Here is a 23522-nt window from a genome sequence, read left to right on the forward strand (position 1 = left end):
TATGAACAAAATGAGAACAGACCTCTCTATTTACGCTTTTACCTCAATTTGCTCTTCTTTCATATTTTGTAATCTGGCAATCTTGTTAAGAAAATATTTTAAATCATTCTTGAAAAAATTCCCGTACATATATGCTCATTTGAATTCGCTACTCGCTTTATAGATTTCGTTTTCTGTTTTATTCTGTTTCTTCTTTACAATTACATTTTATTTTCTGTTTTTACCTGATATATTTAGTTGATTTCTATTTTTTGTGGTAAAATTTTTTGTAAAATTTTTTTGAGTGCTCCTTACACTATTGTATTGATACATTTAGCTTTGGCTATATTGATACATACTAACTAAGGTAGACAACGTTGTCTACCTTAGTTCGTATTTTAGCACAAAGGTCGCCCACTTGTGTATTTATATTGATACATGATTAGAAAGCACTCTTTTTTGCTGATATAATCGCGTGAGCTGATGAAAAGATTATATCTTTTATTTTCCGAATTTTTATTTATTTTTCCGAATTTTTATTATTATTTTTTCTCTTTCCTTTTTTCATTGTTCTGTAATTTTTCCGTGTTTTCTTTACATTTTGAACTTATTTTATGAGTTCTATTTACTTGCAGCTTATGCGCAGTAAATGAAACTTATTGTTTTTCTCAGTTTTCTTCGTTTTTTTTTTTCGTTTTTATATATATATATTTATATATTTTATTTTTATTATATATTTTTCTTCGTTTTTTATATATATACAAATAACTTATAAAATTTCTCTATGTGTACACAGTTATAAAAATTTTAGAGCTTTTGTTTTCAGGCACTTTAGCTTTAAGGTCTTTATTCTAACATAAACTCGCGAAATGTATAAATACGAAAGTTAAGAGGGAGAAAAAAAAAAAGCTCGGTAACAAAATTTGTTATGAATCAATGAGCAGCAACGTATTTCTGGCCGATGGCGTTGTTAAACAGGCATCCTTAAAATTAAAACACAACTATAAATTATTATGTTACCTTCCGTAAATAATATATAATTATGATTTACGGAATTAATAAATTGAAAATAATCATAATTAATAAAATTATTATGATGATGTTAATTATTATTTCATAAATTGCATAAAATAGTTAAGCGTGACAGTCAGAGCCCAGAAATGACAATATGAATGTTGAAAATTAATTTATTAAATATTGAACAACTTATTTTTGATGTTGTTGTTGTTAATTTACGTCGCACTAGAGCTGCACAATGGGCTATTGGCGACGGTCTGAGAAACATCCCGGAGGATGATCTGAAGACATGCCATCACAATTTTGATCCTCTGCGGAGGGGATGGCACCCCCGCTTCGGTAGAACGACGACCTGCGTGCGAAGTCGAGCACTTTACGGTAGCACAGTTAAACGAGGACCCATACCGCACACCCTCGGTCCCTACGCAGACTGATCCAAGTGGTCACCGACCCGCACACTGACCGTAGCCAGTGTTGCTTAACTTCGGTGATCTGCTGGGAACCGTGTTTTAACGATCAATTTATAAGAATTGATTAAGTAAACGTAAAACTTAGTTTTGTTCTTTTAAGTTTGATACAAACTCAGAAGTTACAGAAAACAAATACTTGTTTTTTATTTATACGTATTTGTGTTGTAATCTCATTGTGTACACTTATGAATGCTGAAAAGGTTTAAATTTAAATACTGTCAAAATGGCTGCCTTTGCGATAGAGAGAAGAAGAAAAAAAAACTAGAGAAAAAAAATGTGTATCTTTCATTAATGAAGATGCAACACAGATTGCGTCAAAACAATTTTTTTCTTCCTTACATTTCACAGCGGGATTCCTTTTAATTAGCGGAAGATGGTTTTTAGTGATTTTTACATCAACTTTTTCTTTCCAACTCTTTTTATTTTCATTTTTACTCTCAAGTTCAGAACATTAAGTCTTTATTTGTTCTGTGTGTTTAAAACGTTTGCATTTGGCGTATTGCCAACAAGAATTAAATTGCAGTTACAAACGATAATTACTCAAAAAGATCAATGAATATCTTTATTTTTCTTTAAAAAAATAAGTACTTAAATGTAAGTGAGAGTGAATTTTATTTACAAGCTAATTAAATTATTTACCGATATGGTGATGCACTTCCTCTAATAAACTAAATGTGTCCCCTCTTCTAAAGAATAAATCTACCTTTTTGAAAATCTCGTATTCTGTTTCTGAAACTGTAACCGAAACAGGTCGTTCATAACTCTCTCTCGAATAAATAATCTAGAAAAATCTAGTCTTTCATTTTCTAAGTGCTACCGGTTTTCCTGCCCGTAGTACAAATCAGTTTCAATACGAAGCAATTTCGATAGAAAAAACGGTGTCTATGCCCTTCCGATTTATTTTTATGGTATTACGTCATTGTTTATAATCATAGACGTAGAGTTAATGAGACACAGTTTTTGTTTTTAAAAAACTGTTCGTTTATTTTAAGTTTTATACATACATTTGTATGTAAATATACATACCAATAAAAAATAAATATGCATAGACACACAAAATAAACAAACAGTTTTCTGAAAACGAAAAGTGCTATGCTCATGTTTATGATGTCGAAAACACTGTAAACAACGACGCATCTGTGCAGCACCTGTGAAACAATTGAATAAGTGAAATGAAACGATACCAGTTTGAATATTTATGGAGTCACAAAAGCGTCGAACTTGTGTAACGGAAAAAGAAATTCATATTTAGTTTTCCTTAATTTTCTGTAATCTGTGAAAAAGTTTCAAAAATATAAAATGCTTAAAATCCGGTTATTTTTTGAAACTATATTGAGTCTCAAACACTCATTGAAATAATTTTAAATTTTTGTAGGTACTTTACTAGTAATAAAATCTTCAAGTACATAGGATTTTTTTTTCTTTTTAGAAAATAATTTAGGATTGAACAGAGTTTTCTGTCACATTTAATTGTAGTACAATTTATGCAAATATATAAATAAATAAAAAGAAAAACAAAATCGAAATACAACGTGCATTTAAGATAACATGTTTTTTCTACATAATTCCTGAAACTTGTACAATGAATTATTACTTCACAAAGATGAAACTTCTTGATGAATCACTCTCTTTTTGTGGAAATCATTTGTTCACCTTGGAATATTCTTGAGGAAAGAGAATTTTTGTGGTGTTTAAATATTCGCTTTGTCAAACAGTTGAGAAATTATCTGTGTGACACAACCAACTTTTACATTATGAACAAAATGAGAACAGCATTTCGAAAAAGGCAGGAGATTTTTCAGGCTGTTCTTCTGTCTTCATAATGAACTGGCATTTATAAAAGAAGATTTGCTATTCTAATAACAACAGTTATTTATGACTGTTAGGTTTAAAGTTTTGGTATTTTTTGGTCAATGCCTTCTGTTCTAACTATGAAAATGGCGCTAAGTGTCTATACTACAAAAATAAATTCTTCAACTTTAGGAAAATGAATGTAATTGGCGAAGATTTAAAAGGTACAACACATTGCTGCATAACTTAGATTCATAAAAATATGCAACGATTCATAGTCATTGATGGATTTTAAAAACATTTATATAAGTGTTACAATTTCGTTAAGTTCGCAATATTTCAAAATGTTAAAAAGGTTAAAATTTTGAATAATGATTCATTTTTACGTTACGAAATACCGAAAAAATAACAATGTATACAGGGAAAAAAAGGCTTCAAATTTTTAAACATAATATTTTCGTTAACCGTAAAAAATAAAATGTGAAAAAAAATTAAAAATATAACTTTTTAAAATACTAAACAGTTTTTTTGGTACTTTCCGAAACATATTTTTCAGTAAAAAGTATTCCTTCTGCCAAAGAAAAATTTTTAAAAATTAAAGGAAAGTGAGTAAAAAACATTTTAAAAAATATAACCTTTTAAAATAACAAATCGTTTTCCTTGAATTTTTAAAAGCGTTCTCTTTCATCAAGAATATTCTAAAAAATTTTTTAAAGATTTAAAAATATTTTCGTTAACCGTAAATAAAAATTTATACTGTTTTCTCAGTACTTTCCGAAACGTTCTTCTTCGTTAAAAATATTCGTTCTGCCAATAAATAAGTTTAAAAAAAGAAGTTAAATAAAGATTTAAAAAATTTAAAAAAAGATATAGAACGTTTGAAAATAATAAATCGTTTGCTCGGTACTTTCCTAAAAGTTCCTTTTCATAAGAAATATTCGTTTTCTGCCTTCTAAGAGAGAGAGAGAGCCATTTCTTCACACAAATAATGAAAGACACGTGACTGCCAAGAACCCTTTCAAGAAAATGTGTGTTTGTTTTACTTGCGAAGAGTAGCCAATCTGTCAGAAATTAGGAAATATTTAAGAAGACAAAAGAATGCCCTTGGAAGAAACTATTTTTGTTCTTAAATGCTTCCTTCGTTGTGGCATCAAGGCCAAGGTGGAATGGACTGAAAAATCTTCTTCCTCAAAGTGGACATCAGAAGTACCGTAAAACAATAAATGCCGTGACATCCGACATTGCTTCTTTGGAAACAATGACACCTTTTCAACGAAATATTTTCTTTTCTTTGAGACGTTTTTAAACAATTATTTTACCTTAACGAACATGAAACCGTTTATATTGCACAACACGGTATTATTTTATTTTATACCCGATGTTGAACAGCCGACCCAATTCTAAGTGTTCGACTATCAATGTTCAACTACGTAACATTTTGAAACTAATCCAGTAAACTCCTGGATCAAGCATTGGGACAAGCTAGCTTTGGATGGAACTAACCCAAATTTGCGTTACATAGACAGAATAACCTCTCACTGTTAGCCTGATGGCAAGGGAACTTTAATCCATGATCCGTCCTACCACAGAGGATATTTTACGTCAGCACTGTGGACGGTGCGAGGCCGGAAGCAGAATTCGTATTAACCAGCCACTGATTGGATTCGAACCTGGGTAACAAAAATATAAAATTTTTTGACACGGTTTTGTGTTTCGTTAACCTGCGATGCCCAGCCAAATAAAATTCTCATTCGTATCAAATACATTTATTATCAAAATAAAACAAAAATAAATACATAACGTAGAAATGTAAATGCAAGTTATCTGATATGAAAAAGAAATGATCGATTAAACCTTATTTAGAGGTTTCTGCGCTGGTTGCCATAAATTGAACAACATCGCTCATTCATGACATAATCCAAGATAAGAGATAATTGTAAGGTACACTTTAAAAAGATAATCTAACCGCACACAATACATGGTTCGGTGAATTGTCATAATTGTATTTAAAGATAGAATGAAATTGCTAATTATTTCTCACAAATGCTCTTTTCTTTTTGAGATGGAAGGCGTGTGTATATTGTATTTATTTCCTTATCTTTCTTACTAGCTAAATCAAAAACTGAATCTTTCTGATCACTCGTATGTTATAGGGCAAAATTAGAAAATGTTACTACCACTACCTGGCCAATGGCTATAGTTATAGCATTTGAACTGTGACCACTTTTCAAAACGTGCGTCTTCAAAAAATAAAAATTTTAATCCATTATAAAAAGCTGTTGATATTAATAAAAGGCATTTATTCTGAAATATTTCTCAAAATGGGGAAAATATTAATAATTTATTTCCAAAATGAAGGAGCAATTTTTAGAAACAAGTGTGAAATAAAGTAATATTCAGCTTATTATAAAATATTCGTAAGAAATACATATTTTATTTTATTTTATAATCATCGTTGAACAGCCGACCTAATTTTTGGATTTAAGGCTACTAATGTTCAACTACGTGGCCTTGTAGTTTTGAACCCAATCCAGAGGGCAAGGGAACTTCTGTGTCCAATATTGGGAGAAGTTTGCCGTTGGGGAGGACTTTTGGATGGAACTAACCCGCATTTTCGTTACAAGGAGAGGATAACCACGAAAACCTCCCACAGTTAGCCTAACCGCAAGAGGAATGAGCCCTCTATCACTGAGCCTGTGATCGATGCTAGTCGGATGCGGAATTCGTATCGACCAGCCATTGCTGGGATTCGAACCCGGTTCACCTCATTGAAAGGCTCTATCCCTTGAGACATCACAGCTCTAAATATATAGATTGTTAAAAAAAAAACTGATAAATTTCTTTTTAGTGTTGGAAACAAAGAACTAACTGAAGTATAAAGCAAGTGAGCAGTCCCAAACATGAACACATAAGCATGCATTTTTTAAATCTTACCTCACGTACATAACGAAAAGCTAAAACCACTGGACTATAAATTGGTTAAACAGCGAACAGTTCATACTAAAAAAACGCTTTATGTTTTGATTTACTTATTAATTGATTGATAACATTTTAGAATTTCATTTCAGCAGTAATTATATTACAAGCCGCCAGACGTGAATTATGCCTGGCCGGTCTTGAGAATAAGTGCTCATTTCAGAGCGCTCAAAACATGATGACTTTTAAACTGTTTTCATATTTTTCGAAGCTAATGAGTTTCATATCATTATATCATAAATAAATAGGGATTATTCATGTAGATTGATATTTTTATCATTCTCTATCTGCAAATGAAATATTGCTATAAATATGCCGCTATTAGAACAAAAATTGTTCTTGTAAGAAGGTCAAAATATATTTTTTATAGCAAGCATACTGGTACAAAATTCTTTTAACAATCTTCCTTTTCGTTCCAAAAACGGTAATAAGTAACTTGGAAATTTAATTGAATCCTGAAAAATAGTTCTAGCAAAACAATAAAACTATTTGCGTCATTTTAAATAATAATTTTCCCTCGAGTCTTCCAAATAAAATGATGTAACAACGCTTTTCTGATCATAAAAAACGCATTAAGACGTAAATGAAATGAAGTCCGCTAATTCATCTCACATAAATTTATGACAGAATTTTCATTATGAGGAAGCGTGTTTTTATGAAAAGAAATTATTCCCGTTCAACAATTATGAGAGAATGTATTGCTTCATCTTACTTAAACAAGCGATTTAAAAGAAGATAATGGAACCTATTTTAGACCAGCATTGGAAACAGAGTTGGACGAGAAGAAAACTGTTCCTTTCAGAACATTGGAAAAAAAACCACAAAAAATTGGACAAAATGGAAGAAACTAAAAATATAGTTTAATTCAAACAAATTTAATATAGTAGTACAAAGTTTTTTAGATGTATTTTTTCGTTAAAAAAAATAAATTTTCATAGTTATTTTAGACTTATATAAAGTCTATATTATTTAAGAGTCAGTTCAGTACTGAACAGTATTTGATTATCTCTCCAAGAAAACTCCGGAAAAGTAGGAAAAACCTCAAAGAGTATAAAGAAAACTCTGACAAATGGTTTTTTCTTATTTTAATTTTATAACCGTCGTTGAACAGCCGACCCAATTTTTTTGAGTTTACGACTACCAATGTTCAACACCATAGCCTTGTCATTTTGAACTCAATCCAGAAAACAAGGGAACTCCTGGATCAAGCACTGCGAGAAAAAGCCTTCGTTTAAGACTTTTTGAAGGAACCAACCCGTATTTACGTTACATGAAGAGGAAAACCACGAAAGCCTCCCACTGTTAGCCACACGGCAAGGGGACTCTAATCCATGAGCCGTCTACCACTGAGGACATTTTACGTCTGCACACTGTGGTCAGTGCAAGCCGGGTGCGGATTTCGAATCGACCAGCTATTGCTGCGTTGTTGTTGTTAATTTACGTCGCACTAGAGCTGCACAATGGGCTATTGGCGACGGTCTGGAAAANATCTATATTATTTAAGAGTCAGTTCAGTACTGAACAGTATTTGATTATCTCTCCAAGTAGGAAAAATCACCAACCTCAAAAAAGAAAACTCTGACAAATGGTTTTTTTCTTATTTTTATTTTATAACCGTCGTTGAACAGCCGATCCAATTTGTTTTGAGTTTACGACTACCAATGTTCAACACCATAGCCTTGCCATTTTGAACTCAATACAGAAGACAAGGGAACTCCTAAATCAAGTACTGCGAAAAAAAGCCTTCGTGGAAGACTTTTTGAAGGAAATACCCAGCATTTACGTTACATGAAGAGGAAAACCACGAAAGCCTCCCACAATTGGCCACGCGGCAAAAGGACTCTAATCCATGAGTCGTCTACCACTGAGGACATTTTACGTCAGCACACTGTGGTCAGTGCAAGCCGGGTGCGGATTTCGAATCGACCAGCTATCGCTGCGATTCGAACTCGTTTCACCTCATTGAAAGGCAAACGCTCTAACCCCTGAGCCATGGCTACTGTGACATATTGTTTTGTGATGAAAAAAATAACTTATAATTTTTTTTTTAATGAATAAACAAAAATAGCGATAAAAAACTAAAAAAGCAATCTTATGCCTTAATGCCAAACTCTGATTTAAGTTTTAGGTCAACAAATTGCACAAATAATTAATTTCTGCAGATTTGCTGCTTAAAAAGGTGTTTATTTTGAATTTAAATTTCACTTCAATAAAAGCTTTCAGATTGGCCTCCCGTCTAAAGAATTTGAATAATATTTCAGACTCGGGGAGATAAAGCGTTTTGCCTCCCTATGAAGTGACCACCAACGTTGGTTGGTAGATACGAATTCTGCTCCCGTCTCGCCACAGTGCTAACATAAAATATCCTCAGTTGTATCATGGGTTAGAATCCCCTTGTCGTCAGGCTAACACTTGGGAGGATTTCATGATTTTCCTATCGTGTAATGCAGGTTAGTTCGATCAAAAATTCCCCCGCGACAGCAAATTTCTCCCAATACTTGATCCAGAAGTTCCCTCGTCTTCTGGGTGTTCGAAATGACAAGGCTACGGAGTTGAACATTGGCAGTCGTAAACTGAAAATTGGGTCGGCTGTTCAACGACAGTTATGAAATAATAAAAAAATATTTGCGTTCTAAGTTTAAATCAATTTATAACTGTTTTTACGATTTATATCTGAAAATAATTTTTTTTTCGTTATAGGGTTTAATTATGAAGCTTGTTTAAGTTAAATTACCTATTTTCTACATAAAATTCAATGCCTATTTTCTTTACTGATTAGAAATCTACATTTGTTACTTATACCTGTATAAAAGCATATTCAAAAAGACTTCATCAAAGTTTAAATAAAGTTGCCATAAAATTTCAGAATAATGAAGGGTCCTAAGATGTTAGTTATTGGTTCTTAAGAAAAGTTCTTTTAATTGCATGTCACTCATTTGTTTGAGGTAAAGTGTTTGGTTCGAGGTAGAACCGGGAGCCCTTAGTTTTTTTCGTTCAGTTTTGATGAAATCCCATTTCTATGATACACTTGGCGGTGTTTGCTTTCAGTGACGTCCCTTTCGGTTCACCACAACTTTTGTTGACCTTTATGCGATTGGTTCTTTTATATATATATATATATATTTGCAAGGGGCCAAAACTGAGAGGAACCCCCGATTGTTAACTATTACCGCAACATTAAGGTTGAATACTATTCAGATGTTGTTGTTGTTGTCGTCGGCCATTAAGGCAGAGGGGGAGAGGTTCCCGATTTCCAGTGGCGCCATCTTTGGCCAAGAACTAGACTTCTGCCACACCCATGTATAGGGCTGACCCATTCATACATTCATTTATTCGTCCACAGATCGTAATTTTGACCTGAACCAGAGAATGATCCATCTCCAAATCAGTATCCCCAGATGTATTGATTTATTACGAGAACATGGAGGGCTTTGTGACCCGACAGATTTAACGTGCACCAGTCACCATTTACTCCACTGGGAGTCTTCGGCCGGCTGTATTCGAACTCCCGTTCTCACAAACGTGAGTCCAGCGCCCTACAAACCTTACTTTTCCTAGTAACGAAATATGTCATTTAAACATTTTATTAAATTAAAATCTTCTAAAAACTCTGACGTTTTGCGCTGAACAATTGAAGAAGAAAATAAACACACTACACTAGCCATATATTGGATTGAGTAAAGTATAAATATAAAAAGAAATATCTTTCAGCACGTTAAAAATAATTTATTCTAAATTTAACTTTCATTTACTCTATTTCACACATATATCAATGCACATTTCTCGACAAAAATTACACCAATCAACCTTCTTTATCAAAGGGTACTCCTACATTGAATCGAATTAGCATGTAATTTATACTAGGGAATTTATATTTAATAATCATAGTGGTAGTTACGATACTCCATCACCAGAATTTTACCAGAGATAGAATTCGATGAACGGATAACCACCAGTTGCCGTATTTGTGAAAATACCGGGCGAGCTGTATTAAGTTCATCGGATTTTGAGCGCTTATGGTGAGAACTGAACTAAGTTCACGATTGTTTGTGTGGTCTCTCCTGTGTGGCTATGAGCAGTCGAGTGTGTGCAGGATCCAGTTGTGTGAGACTGAGAAGCAAGTACGCATGAAGGACGCAGTCAACTCTTCAATGTAGATGATCCATCTAAGAGGGCGTTACTTTCGATGTAGGCGAGTTCCTATTACGTTCGGGTCACCAATGTGGGGAAAGAGTTTTCGACACTATCAATCGCCATCTATCAAAAGGTAACCCAGTATTGAATAGAGTGACCATGACTTATATACTAGTGAATTGGAATTGAATAATTGTAGTGGTAGTTACGCTACACACATTGATTTTACTCTCCTCAAACCGTTCCTCGGAGAAAGTTTAAAACGAAGAGCGTTTAAATGGCAGGCACATTCGTAACCACCCGTTCGCTCAACAAAACTTTCATACCAGCAAAACAAAAATAATTATTACTAATCAAACCTTAAAGCATTTGTTGCTGTGAGTGACAGAAATGGGTGGTTGTTGACTTCCACCGATGAATGTTGACAATCACCTAGTCGCTTTGGTAAATGTCCGAAATACATACTGGGTATAGTTAAGTGCCGCTGCCCGGTATGCCCTACACTGATGTTTCTTTTAGGTTCAGTGCCTCTGCCCGATACTCCGAGCACTGATGTTTCTCCTAATCTATCCTTAGCAGATATTAAAATATCGAATAAATATCAACTAGTAAATTAATATCAAATCGGATATAACAAATATATGAGACATTCACCAAAGCGACTATGGGATTGCTGACATTCACAGGTGAAAGTCGACATTCTCTTGATTTCGGTCATTCATGGTAAGAATTACACATTGAATTTCAACTTAAAACCTTATTAAGTTAAACTACTTATGCGAATAAAGATTAAATAACGAGCTTCTACAATCGAAATGACTATGCAAGTCAGATAACAAAATGATTCCCGTTACAAGTTAAGAAAAGACCATTGTGGTATAAGTAATCATTCGCTACTGCATACATTTTATTTAGTTATAAAATCATATAAATATGCTTTCAAAACACTATAAAAGATCTTAAAAGTTAAACTCGTCAGATATAAATCTTTTACGGATAAGCTATCTTTTACGGTATAGGTCATAGAATTATTATTATAGTTTCGTAGTCTGATTAGAATCCTAGATTTCGCGACCTATTTCAATAAGTTAAGAGAACATTCGTTCTTGAAAAAGAAACAACTATATGATGTTGCAAGAGCATTGCATTTGATTGGACCACTAAAAATGGTGCGTCTAATGCTGACATCCCCTTAACAAATCAAATGCGAGATGGGTTAGATGTTTTTGAGGTGCACAGGTTATTTATTCGAGCAAGTATATTTGTGGTTTCATCCATCTTCAACTAAAAGTATTGTTGTGCCATATACGAGGTTTATTTTATGAGGTTGAAATTGAGATTTATGGATGAGATTATTTTTGGTGCAAAACATAACCTCATTTTCTCCCTCAGGTATAATCTTTTACAACCCTGAAAAACATCTTTTTTTTTTTGGTAAGGGTAGAGATCTCTAATTTCAACTGAAGTATTGTGATTGCTGACAATACAAGTTTCAATTCATTCCAAACAGAATTTATCACAGACAAAGCGAGTCATTTTAACTTTAAATCTGTGCTGGATAATGCAAGTAGAATTTATTGTCATATTATTAGAAGTAATCAGAAAAAATTTCAACTGCTTTCCAACTAACAAGAATGCTCAAATTTCAACTTTGTATGATACCAATAAAATTTTTCATTATTAGAAACATACAAAATCTGTCGCCATTTTGTCCCCAATCTTTTGAGTACTTTTTTATATAAACTAACAGGCACGAAACAAAAAAGAAAAATAAATTATAACCCAGATAGATAACTTTTGGTCCAGTAATTTTTCTTTTATAGAGATCTTAAAAAAGCACTCAAATTATAAAATAGTACAGAATTAACTTTCAATCATTAACATAGGTCTTAGAGATAAAAAAAAAATGAGCATAACAAGGAGTTTTATTGTAGTTTTTTGTTTCTAAAATTATAAGTAAAATATATATACAATGTAATTTACTTTTGTGTAATGTATTTTCTTTAAATAGGATTTAGATTATAAGATGAGTATGAACGTAATTTTGTTGCATGTTTAAATAGTATTTGTCATGGAATTTTAATGAATACTTTTGAGTAGTACTTTTCCTAAAAAAGGTCCTGGATAATATGATAAGTATAACATTAGTAAGAAATTTCGTTGTATTTTTTAGTAGCTTTTGACTTATTACTCGAAAATTTAAATACACTTCTGGGAAGTACTTTTTCTAAAAATAAGAAGGAACCCGGATTTCGTATTTTTGAATAGATTTTATAACGAAATTTGATTACACTTTATAATAGAATTTCTTCTTCTTCTAAAATGAGTTAAAACGTGGAATTTAATTTTACTTTTCCGTAGCTTTTTGTCTCGTTTTTTTTTCTTCAATAAACATTATAAAAGCGTAACTGTAAATAAAATCTCTTGCGATTCTCACACTAAGCACTTGTTACTCTTTTTTTTAAGTGCGGCACTTATGGACGCGCGAATTATAAACATTAAACATATTAAGAGATTGAGATGTCGGCACTTTATTTTATCTTGCACCTTATCATCAATACAGCTTTCAACGCTCAATCTTCAGTCGTGAAAAATAGTACTTTCTTACAAGGGCGATAAAAAAAACAGCTTTTTTTTTTTCGTTTTGCACTCTATTTCGTGAACAATGAGAGCTGTTTTTATCGCCTCTCTTCTTTAAAGCTGAGCTTTTTTTTTCCATTAGTATTTTATTCAATATAGACCTAAAGTAGAATAGACACAACATGTGTACTTTATATTCAGCTTTTTAATACTATTTTATTAACAATTGAAATAAAATTAAAATTACTTATTCAAATCACTTGATATTTTGAAAGAATAAAAAACAGGAAATCAATTTTGCCCATTTTGCTGTAAGAGAAACAATTATTAAATTTAAAAAAAAAATCTGTTAAAAAATCAATTTGAAGATCCAGTGCAGAAACAAAATTTAAGTCAAACCTGGTACAGCGCTAAAGTCCTAACATTTATATTCAAATATATTTATTTAAAAACATATATAGTGTTCATTTTTGACTTATAAATTGTTTAGCTTTCTTTATAGTGTGAATGTAAATATATTTCTTCTATAATTTATGTATTTTTCTTCTAAATGGAGCTTTAGGATACAAATAATGCGATATTATATGAATGCATGTTAGGATGTTCCATATTGTTCTATTTTAATTTAATTTTCTTAATTTTTATTTAAGTATAATTCTCTCATTTTTTTCATAAATACACAATTGTTAATTAGTTATACATCGTGTTTCCAGCAAAAATATTTTCAACACTTGATCAAATTCACGATCAAATTATTCCCGAACGCATCAATTCCTCTTAACGTTGAGCTAACCATGAGAGGTTTTAAATTTTTCCTCTCCACGTAACGCAAATGAGGGTAATTTTCCTCAGAAAAGTCTTTTTCGATATTAATCTTTTACCCTATGCTTAAAACAGGTCTTCTGGGTTGGGTTCAAAATGAAAGACTAAGGAACTTTGATGGAACCGCAAAATTGGTATGTATTGGCTGTTTAAATGCTTTTTATAAAATAAAATAAAAATAAACTATCAACGAGGAATGAATTCAAATTGTTGTGAAATTCTAATTATAAAAAGAGATAGATAAAAACATTTTCCACAAAAATAATAATTTTTTTGAAAAATTAATGATTATTCAAAGTTTATGTATCATCTATGTTGGGGCCTGAAAGTTGAATAATGTCACTTATTTCTGGACAACATTCTCATGGCTGCTTTAATGAATGTCCAAAAATTCTCGAAATGTCACATTTCTCAAGTAAATATCGACATTCACTATATCTCTGGTGGATGTCAGAAATGTAATTATTATTTAGACGAAATTCAGTTATAAATATCATTTTCTCGCTCCTAAACCAGAAAATGTAGACTTTCAACAGTGAATATATATAATTAAACTTGATTTTCCTCTTCCAATCAAGAACTTTCATCAGCGCAATCTGAATATCGATGTAAGTAAGAAATAATGATGCAGCGCAAAAACATTCACCGTCAGTGCATGTTGAATATCAACATTTACTGAGAATATTGAGAAATAATAAAAAAACATTAAAGAATATGAAAACAACTTTTTAGACTACATTTTCCTAATGAAGAGTAACGAGGTTAGATGGGAATTAGAATTTCCACCTGTTAGTATCTATCAGAAATGTAGACCAATCAGCTACTCGATGACGCAATTCATCTTTTTGAACCGGATTCTGCATTTATTTTACACATCACGATTTTTTTTATTTTCAAAGCACACACGGGAGGGCATTCTGAAGAGGGGGGGGGGAGATAAAAAAAAAGCGTGTAGTTTTATATTTCCGGATAGGACATTTCCGCCAATAGATGTGTTGCAAAATTCTACCCAGGTTTGAGGAAAAAGTATTAAGGATTTAAATAAGTTGGACATCCTTTTTTGATGCGTACAAATGTGGGGCAAAATGAACGGTCAGCACAGGCCACGGGGCGACTAAATAAAACAAATGACTATTAAATATAATCTGCCAGTCGCCAAGCGATGACTATTTTTTTTTAAATGCATATCATGAGCACTTTATTAATATTAATATCCCATATATATAAAATTATAATATCTTAATTTATTAAAATCTTAATATAATAATAATTTATTAATATCATCATAAATATGGGGCTATTATGAATATTTTATAGTATTTTAAAAATTACTTAATTTTACGTTTGTTTCTTTTTTTTTCTATTTTTCTTCATTTTAGAAATGTACTTCGAAAAATAAAAATAAAAAAAACGAACCACACTGAATAACTTTAGATCTTATGATCGGATCTTCGTGTTTAAGGACTGAATCTAAATAACTCGAGGGCGTAACTTCAGATATACTAATTAATAGGTGCAGCCAATATTTTAAGTTACGAAATCAATTTCTCTGAATAAACATACCTTTTTTTCGTAAGATTCAGATTTCTGACCCCCAAAATAAAAGGGGTAGCGGCAATGTTCGGTCATGAGGACTACAAAGTTTGGACTTTGTAATATTAATTTTTACTTTTTGCGTATTTCGCTACAGCTCGAAAAATTTTTAAGCGAATGGAAAAAAATTTTGCTTACACTTATAAAATTCGTTTATCCAAAGATTTGTTCATGCAAAAAATAGCTTTTTTATTATTTTATTTTATAAAAATCGAAAAAATCTTAAATTGTAAGATATAAAATTTTTTGCATCATTTTAAAGAATATCATTTTACATGATAAAATACGAAATTTGAGCAAAATCGGTTAAAAAGTTGCTGAGAAATTTAATTTCGAAAAAGTCAATCTTTAAATATTTACCATATTTTTAAAATTGTTTCGAAAGAGATGCAAAACATTATTAATATCACAAGTTTTTGTACTCGTTTCGAATTTTCAATTTTTGAAAAAACCACCACTGCTACAAATGCTATAACTTCTGCTTTCTTTTGCTTTCTAGTGTATACACTATGATTTAGTGATATACAAACTATTTGAAGCAATGAAAAAGATGCTATATTATATCTATTACTTTGCTAAAATAAATTTTGATAATATCACGATAATTCGGAATTTTATATCAAAAATAATATCGCGATAAATTCTACTTTTAGTGCTCAGAAAACAATGACAACTTGCATTGTCGTAGTTGTAGTTCATTCATGTCGCACTAGAGCAGCCCAAATGGGCTATTGGTGAAGGTTTTGGAAACATCCCAGAGAATAGTCCGAAGACATGCCATCACAATTTTGATCCTCAGCAAAGGGGATAACACCCCCGCTTCAGTAGCCCGACGACCTGCACGCGAAGAAGTCGAGCACTTTTACGGTAGAATAGTTTAACGAGGACCCATACCGCACACCCTTGGTCCCTACGCAGGCAAATCCAAGCGGTCACCCACCTGCACACTGACCGCAAACAGTGATGCTTGACTTCAGTGATCTGCTGGGAACAGTGTCTTAACGTTCAGTTCACTGCGGGACCAACTGGCATAGTCATTGGTCTGTTAGCTCAAGTTGAGTGCTAGTCGAATGCTAGCAAATTTCCATCGTCAAAAACAAGAAAGCGAATATAGCAAAAACTTACGAAAAAGAATTTTTTTTTCAAAAAGTGGATTGCAAAGCCTTTTAACTGGAATTTTCTTTCAAAAAATTGAGACATTAAACTAATGAAAATGGAATCGATAATACGTTTATTCTCATACTAAGAAAAAAAAATCTTAAAACGATGAAACGCATTATGCAGATGTATACAGATTTTCTCTTAAAAAATGCAGTTATTAGATGAGTAGGACAAATTAAATAGTACGATCGAAAGCAAACCAATATTTATTTACAATTACTAATCGTTGGTATCGGTACCAAAGTAGAAGAATCTGCTAATTTGGCGATTTTCATTTCAGCGCCATTTTTTATTGTTATTAACATTCTGTTAACTGAGCAAAACACATAAATGTCACACCTAAGAAATCTAAAATTAGGTAGCATTTTAGGAGGAATTTTTGTCCATAAACGGGCTCTTCATTTTAGCGTTAAAACAAAGCTTTCACAAAATATTAAAACTGCATTGGCGATTTCACGTATTTGTAAATAATCTCTTAATTGACGAAAAACACTAAACGGGGTTTTTCTTATACACATTTTCACGATTAGACTTTCAAATTTCGGCAATAGTTCATATTTGTATGTTCAATTTTGGCGTCATATTTCCTGTCACTTTCTTTCATTGAGAAGTACCAACAGTGCCTGATATAAAATAAAGCCTGTTGAGCCCCCGAGTTTCTTTCAAATTTAACAAATAATGTTTTAGTTTTGCCCAAAGAAATGTCAATTTCATTTATGACCTAAGAAAAACTGAAATAAATAAGAATTTAAAATTATTTCATAACACAATGCCATCATCTTATGGATCATACAAAAGTATTTTGAACAAAAATTAAATTAATTAAATGACAGTCATTTAGTCATTCAAGTCATTTTAATTTCAAGTCATTTTAATTTGCCAAATTACAAAATTTGAACGTAACCGATCAAATAGTTTTCAAGAAATCAAATTTTAAATAAACTACATTTTTAAAATTCGGTAACTCAAACTATTCCCCTGGTTTTGCTTAAATTTTGTTATGTGTCAAATAAATTTACATTCTTTACAAGGATAAAAAAAAATTGTATACCTTACAAAACCGATTTGTCTTCGACTATCATTAAATAAATCATTAAGAAATAAATCATTATTAAAAAAATAAATGATTTTAAAAAAAAAATTGTGCATGGAATTAACTTTGGATAAATGAATTTTATAATAGTGTTTGGTTCGCTTAAAAATGTCTCGAGATATGGCGAAATGCGCAAAAAGTAATCTTAACATTAAGGGGTCTATTTTGAACAAATAATGGGGAAACTATTTTCCAGATTGCAGCTATATTTTGAAGATCCGTCAAAATAAAGTATGCTTATTAATAGAAAACATTTTTTTGTTTACGATTTCGTAGCTTAAATTATATTTGAGGTCAGGCATTCGAGCCATTAGGTGAAAAATCTGACTTTGAGTTCTAAAGTTATTTTGCACGCTAGACATTTTGTCGACCTGTAAGATCTGAGCCATACGCTTGTGTATAGATATGAAATGAAATTGTTTATATCTCATATATAGAGGGAGACTTACCTGGTTTGACCACTTGGATCTTGGTACGAACTCCTATAAAATCCGGAAAGTTGATCATTAAGAGTTCCCACAAAGTCCATTCGCACTTCATACGTCTGTCCGGCACTCAATTGACCCTTCAGGTACAATATAAAAAACTGTTTTTCTTTATCCTCTCCGAGTGAACTGATGGTCGGTGCCCCATGACCGGACAATTCAACTGTGTCCTGCTTGACTGTGATATTGTTGATGTGAACAGTCACATTGTTTGTCGGTTCAAGTACCTTAATTCGAATCTCAACTTTTCCGTCGAAAGAAAAATTCCCCGGTTCAATGTAGGGCTGCAGTACCACATTGTAGTGTTCTGGTATAATGCTTCTAGGTAATCGCACATACGGTAACTCTTTACGAGCTTCGGGATTTATTAAGTCGGAAACACCGGACCTCGAACCACAGGGAGCCAAGTATCCCACAATCAGCCCCACAGCAAGCACGCACAGCGCAGCAAAGCCCAGTCCCGCTACAATCCCCCAGCGTGGAACGAAATAACCCTTCCTCTCTTTGAAACTCAAATTATTCGGTGTCTTACCGCTCGAATCCATACTTGCGATGTTTTCGGTGCTGTTTTAGCACCTGTTCTAATACGGCGGCCTTTCTTGTTTTCACGTTTTACTACTAGCCCCGCCTCTTATTCTGACGTCACTCACTTGATCAGAGACTGGAGGGCCAATGAAAGAAATGAGTTTGTTCTGTCTCTTGGCGTCGTCTACGACATCTCTTCATCTATTTTATTTTTCGCTTTCTCTTTCGCTCTAATTGACTCTCTTCGGGTGAATTAATGTGGGGAAAGTGTTATAACATTCCGCGCTCTCAACTTTTTTCTTTATTCATCGTCGCGTAATGAATTGACTCTATATCGTATGGTTGGATTCGCGCGAAATTAATTTAAGGTCGTGATTTAATTTTTGTGCAGGATCCCGTTTATAGATTGCCATTTTTTTTCCCCGTTAAAATATTCCAAGACTTAATGCTCTATTTTTTACTGGTGTTTTTCTTGATTCTGTATTTGTGCGAAAAAGATTTGAAAGCTTATAATTATTTTCTTAATAAATTTGCAGCGTAAAATTATTTGAACAATAATACATTTATTTTTTAACATTTTAAAAGCGGAAATAGATTTTTAGCAAAAATCTTGCTGTTTAGACTCTCCGCCTGATAATTTAAAAAGAAAGAAAAAAAACGCAATTCTTAATTTATAATAATGAAACATCTATTGAAAGAATTCGATTTGAATCTAAGTATTAAAGCAAAATCACTCCTTCAAAATATTTGGAACATTTTTTTTTTCTACAATTATTGAAGAGAAAAGTATTATTTGATTTCCTTAGTTATCTAAATAATTTGATATTATACAAAGTATTATCATTTATAAATTTGACAGGGTTAAGAGAGATATGGCAAAAAAATTTTTTCACAAAATAATAATATTTCTCAAATATTATTATTTAAAGTAATTATCATAAAATGTTATTATAAATTTTTGTCCTTCGCCGTTTTCACCATTAATTTTCATTGCGCCATCAGACTACTTGGAAAGTTCTTCAGAACTTTTTACCTATCTTCCTGATATTTTTAGGCCCATTACTATCAGCCTATATGATAGGGCACTCATCATTTTTTTTATATATATATAACCGTTGCTGAATAGAAGGCCCAATTTTTTGGGTTTACGACTACTAATGTTCATCTCCGTAGCCTCGTAATTTTGCACCCAATCCAGAAGACAAGGGAACTCCAGGATCAAGTTTTGAGGAAATTTGCTTTTGTGTAGTACGTTTTGATAGAAATAACCAGCGTTTGCGTTACACGGAGAGGAAAATCACGAAAACCTCCCCTGGCTAGCCTGATGAAGGAGGAAACTCTACCCATGATCCATCTACCACTAAGGAAAGCTTTCGTCAGCACTGTGGTCCGTGCGAGCCGGGTGCAGAATTCGTATCGACCAGTCATGGCGGATTCGAATGCGATTCTTCGCATCGGGAGATGAACGCTCTATCCCCTGAGCCCCCACGGCATAATTTAAAAACTTAAAGAAATATTTTTTTTTTTCTAATGAAGGTGATGTAATCATTTAACTGTAACTTTTACGCATGATTCTTCACCTGGTTGATGTATTTTATCTCTTTCTCTCTTTCGAATTTTTCATTTCTGTAACATGATAGCAAAAAAGATTTTCTTGATTTGAGCTCATTTTCTATCCTAGTATTAAGTGCTCGTAATATGATCCGTGCTCTCGTTTTCCGCCCAGTGATAGCAGAAAAGTGCTCTTGATGTAATTCTTACTTTCATTTTCCACCCTATGATAGCAGAAAGGTGCTTTCGGTGCTGTCATTTTTTTGTCCTATTTTTTTGCAAATAAAAAGTGTTCTTCGTGTGATCCAATTTGCAAGTAATATAATCTATGCTGATTGGGAAGAAAATTATTTAAAATTGACCACATATGACACTTTTTGTATGTAGCATATTCCTTAATTTTACATGTATCCGATATACATTATAGAAATAAAATAACAGCTCCACCATTCGGAATTATGTGGGAACATAAAAGGAGTACTCATATCGCACAAATTGAAGTGAAAAATACTGATATTGAGTTCATTTCTTTTCTTCAACCAGATTAAGGAAACCGTTATGTACAGAACTATTATCAAATTAGAAAAAAAAATATTTGCATGTAATAAATATTTATTATAAAATCATAACACTTGCTTCATAAATCCGGAGAATCTCGAAATAAAATGTTCTTTGATTTAAAAATTTTATTCTCAAATGATATATACATAGATTATAACTTCATAACCTTAAAGTGACATATCATACTAGAAAATTTTATAATTTTAAGATCTCGATATTAATTTTAATATATTACTTAACTGAATTCCAGTCAAATTAATCATTGACAATTAAAAAATACTTACTAAGAAAACATTGAAAATTTATTAATAATCAACACCAATGATAGTATTTCAAGTAAGTCTGACGATTCTTTATTGTTTTCCGAGTTATATAGATTCAAAAATATAGACTATTCCAGGGCTCGAGAGGGATTTTACATTATCTGTAAGTATCAAAAGTATTCGCCAATTTTTCGAATGTCTTCGCCAAATGCGAATGTTAACAATTTTTTATGAATAATTTTTTTCCCCATCGAAAACTATTTTACGTTAGTTTGTTTCAGGCTTATATTATTTTGATCGAATTCTAATGGGTTATGCTACGCATCTGCCGAAAATTACTATAATTGGATAAGAAATACTGGATTGCTTATTATTTTGACGTAATTTTAATTTCTTTGCATTGGAAGAAATGATTCGTCAATACTTTCACCAAAACACAATTTTACTCACTAAATTTATGATTTTATCGCATTTGGCGTGATGGCGAATATTGTGTTTTTCTATTAAAGTTCTCAGTTCTGCTCATTTTTAAATCCTATTTATTCATTAGAATGAAGTAGCCAAAGGACTTTTCATATCTTTACTTTAATTTACAATGAATTGAACATCCTATATCTTAATTTAATACACATCCGTAATAGTGTACGAATACAAAAGCTCTCAGTTCACCGAAATGATGCTGGAAGTTTGTAGATAATAGGAAGGAAAAATATTCGTATTAACGAAAAATTGTTCCAGAATTTTTTTAAAATGTCTGTTCTGAAAGATTGACCGATATTCTGGATTCCTTTGTCTTCAGCTCTTTGTGAAATATCGTCTCCCGTTTGGTGATGGAAAAAACACGTCCTACATTTCCAGTTATTCTGATGGAACTGCATAATAAATTAACAAATAGTAGCCTGAAAATATCCGCCCCGCAAAGACGGCGTATTCATGCGTTGCGATCGCAAATATAAAATGCAATTAAATTTTTTCACACCAGAAAAAAATTTATTATTAAAATGTGATTAGTTATTAAAATGAATTACAGTTTGTCGATAAAAAATAAATATTAAACTTGATTTGTTTTAAAAATAGACAATTATGCATATTTTGTTACGTCGTAGCATACCAGTTTTTTTACTAATTTTTTTTTTAAATATTGTCACATAGCAACCTAGGTAATAAAAAAACTGAATGATTATCATTTCAACAATGAAAATTGTTTTGATATCCTTACAAAATTAGTAAGTTTTGCCGCTATTTACAAAAATGAACGAAAGCTCTTTATATTTTCAGGTTATTTTTTAATACTATTTCACAAATTTAATAAAATTTTAACTCATGCAGTCAGATACAACTGCAGTGAACTGTAGATAAATAAGCTTAGAACGATGGTGTTCACTATATCCAAAGTTTTTGAAGAAAAAAAAAAGAGAGATTTTTAGTTTATTGCAACAACAATGTTGGAAACAAAGAGATTTCTATAGTATATAACCTTTTCATAAATATTTAACGTAAATATATAAAGATTGATGTGTAGAGTTTCTTTGTAACAAAGTAAATATCTTTCAATGCCATCCAAATCCAGGCATAATCTGAAGGAGATAATAATTCTTTTATTTAATTTCAATTATTTTAGGAAAAATAAGGCGAAATTCCAGATATGATTCAAATATCAATGAAGCAAAAGTCTGGAATTTATAAATGTGAAATTTCTTAGAACTGTGTCACGTATGAAGTACGGCAGATTGTAAAAACAGTTTCTGCATTCATTGTTATCAATAATCACGATACTATAATTTTATATTATAACAGTCGTTGAATAGCCGACCCAATTTCATGGATTTACGACTACTATTGTTCTTGTCATTTTGAACCCAATCCAGAAGACAAGGGAACTCCCGGATCGAGTATTGGGAGAAATTTGCCTTCGTGGAAGACTTTTTGATGGAGCTAACCCGCATTTGAGCTACATGGAGAGGAAGACCACGAGAACCTCTACAGTTAGCCTAACGGCAAGTGAACTCTAACCCATGACCCGTCTACCACTGAGGACATTTCACGTCAGCACTGTGGTCGGTGCAAGCCGGATGTGGAATTCGTATCGACTGGGGTTCGAACCAGGTTCGCCTCATTGGAAGACTTACGCTCTATCACCTAAGCCATCGTGACTTAATAATCACAATATATTTAGATTTAAGGAAATCGGGAGAAATTGTCTCCACTGAAATATAGAATAGCAATTGAATTTAGGTATCTTTATTTAATAAATTGCCATAAAAATATTTATTTTAAAATTATTTTAATAACTCGTGAATTTTTAATAACGAAGGTCTACAATGCGTTTTATCGTGACTCTCAAATTTAAAATATTAAATTGCATTACAAAAACTCCTGCAAAAAGATTGCATTTTATGAAACGATATTTTAATTATTATTTTTAATTCGAAATGATTTATTTCAAAAAACATGTATTTCACATCTGCTTTAGCTGTATTTATTTTTAGGCTCTCAAAAAAAGAAGAAAAAAAACGACATT

At 31.9% G+C, this 23522-nt stretch overlaps 1 protein-coding gene across 1 annotated transcript in view; it reads right to left on the minus strand.

Moving 5' to 3' along the window:
* The window catches only part of LOC107437802 (aminopeptidase N), a 135248-nt gene extending 116514 nt beyond the window's left edge, over nt 1–18734 (minus strand). Inside the window, exon 1 of the mRNA XM_043045904.2 lies at nt 18066–18734. Within this exon, the coding sequence (XP_042901838.1) occupies nt 18066–18646 (581 nt within the window). The 5' untranslated portion in view covers nt 18647–18734. The remainder of the gene's footprint in view (nt 1–18065) is intronic.
* Between the last annotated feature and the right edge of the window lie 4788 nt (nt 18735–23522).

This window comes from Parasteatoda tepidariorum, chromosome 9 (genome assembly GCF_043381705.1).
Source record: "Parasteatoda tepidariorum isolate YZ-2023 chromosome 9, CAS_Ptep_4.0, whole genome shotgun sequence".
Lineage (NCBI taxonomy): Eukaryota > Metazoa > Arthropoda > Arachnida > Araneae > Theridiidae > Parasteatoda > Parasteatoda tepidariorum.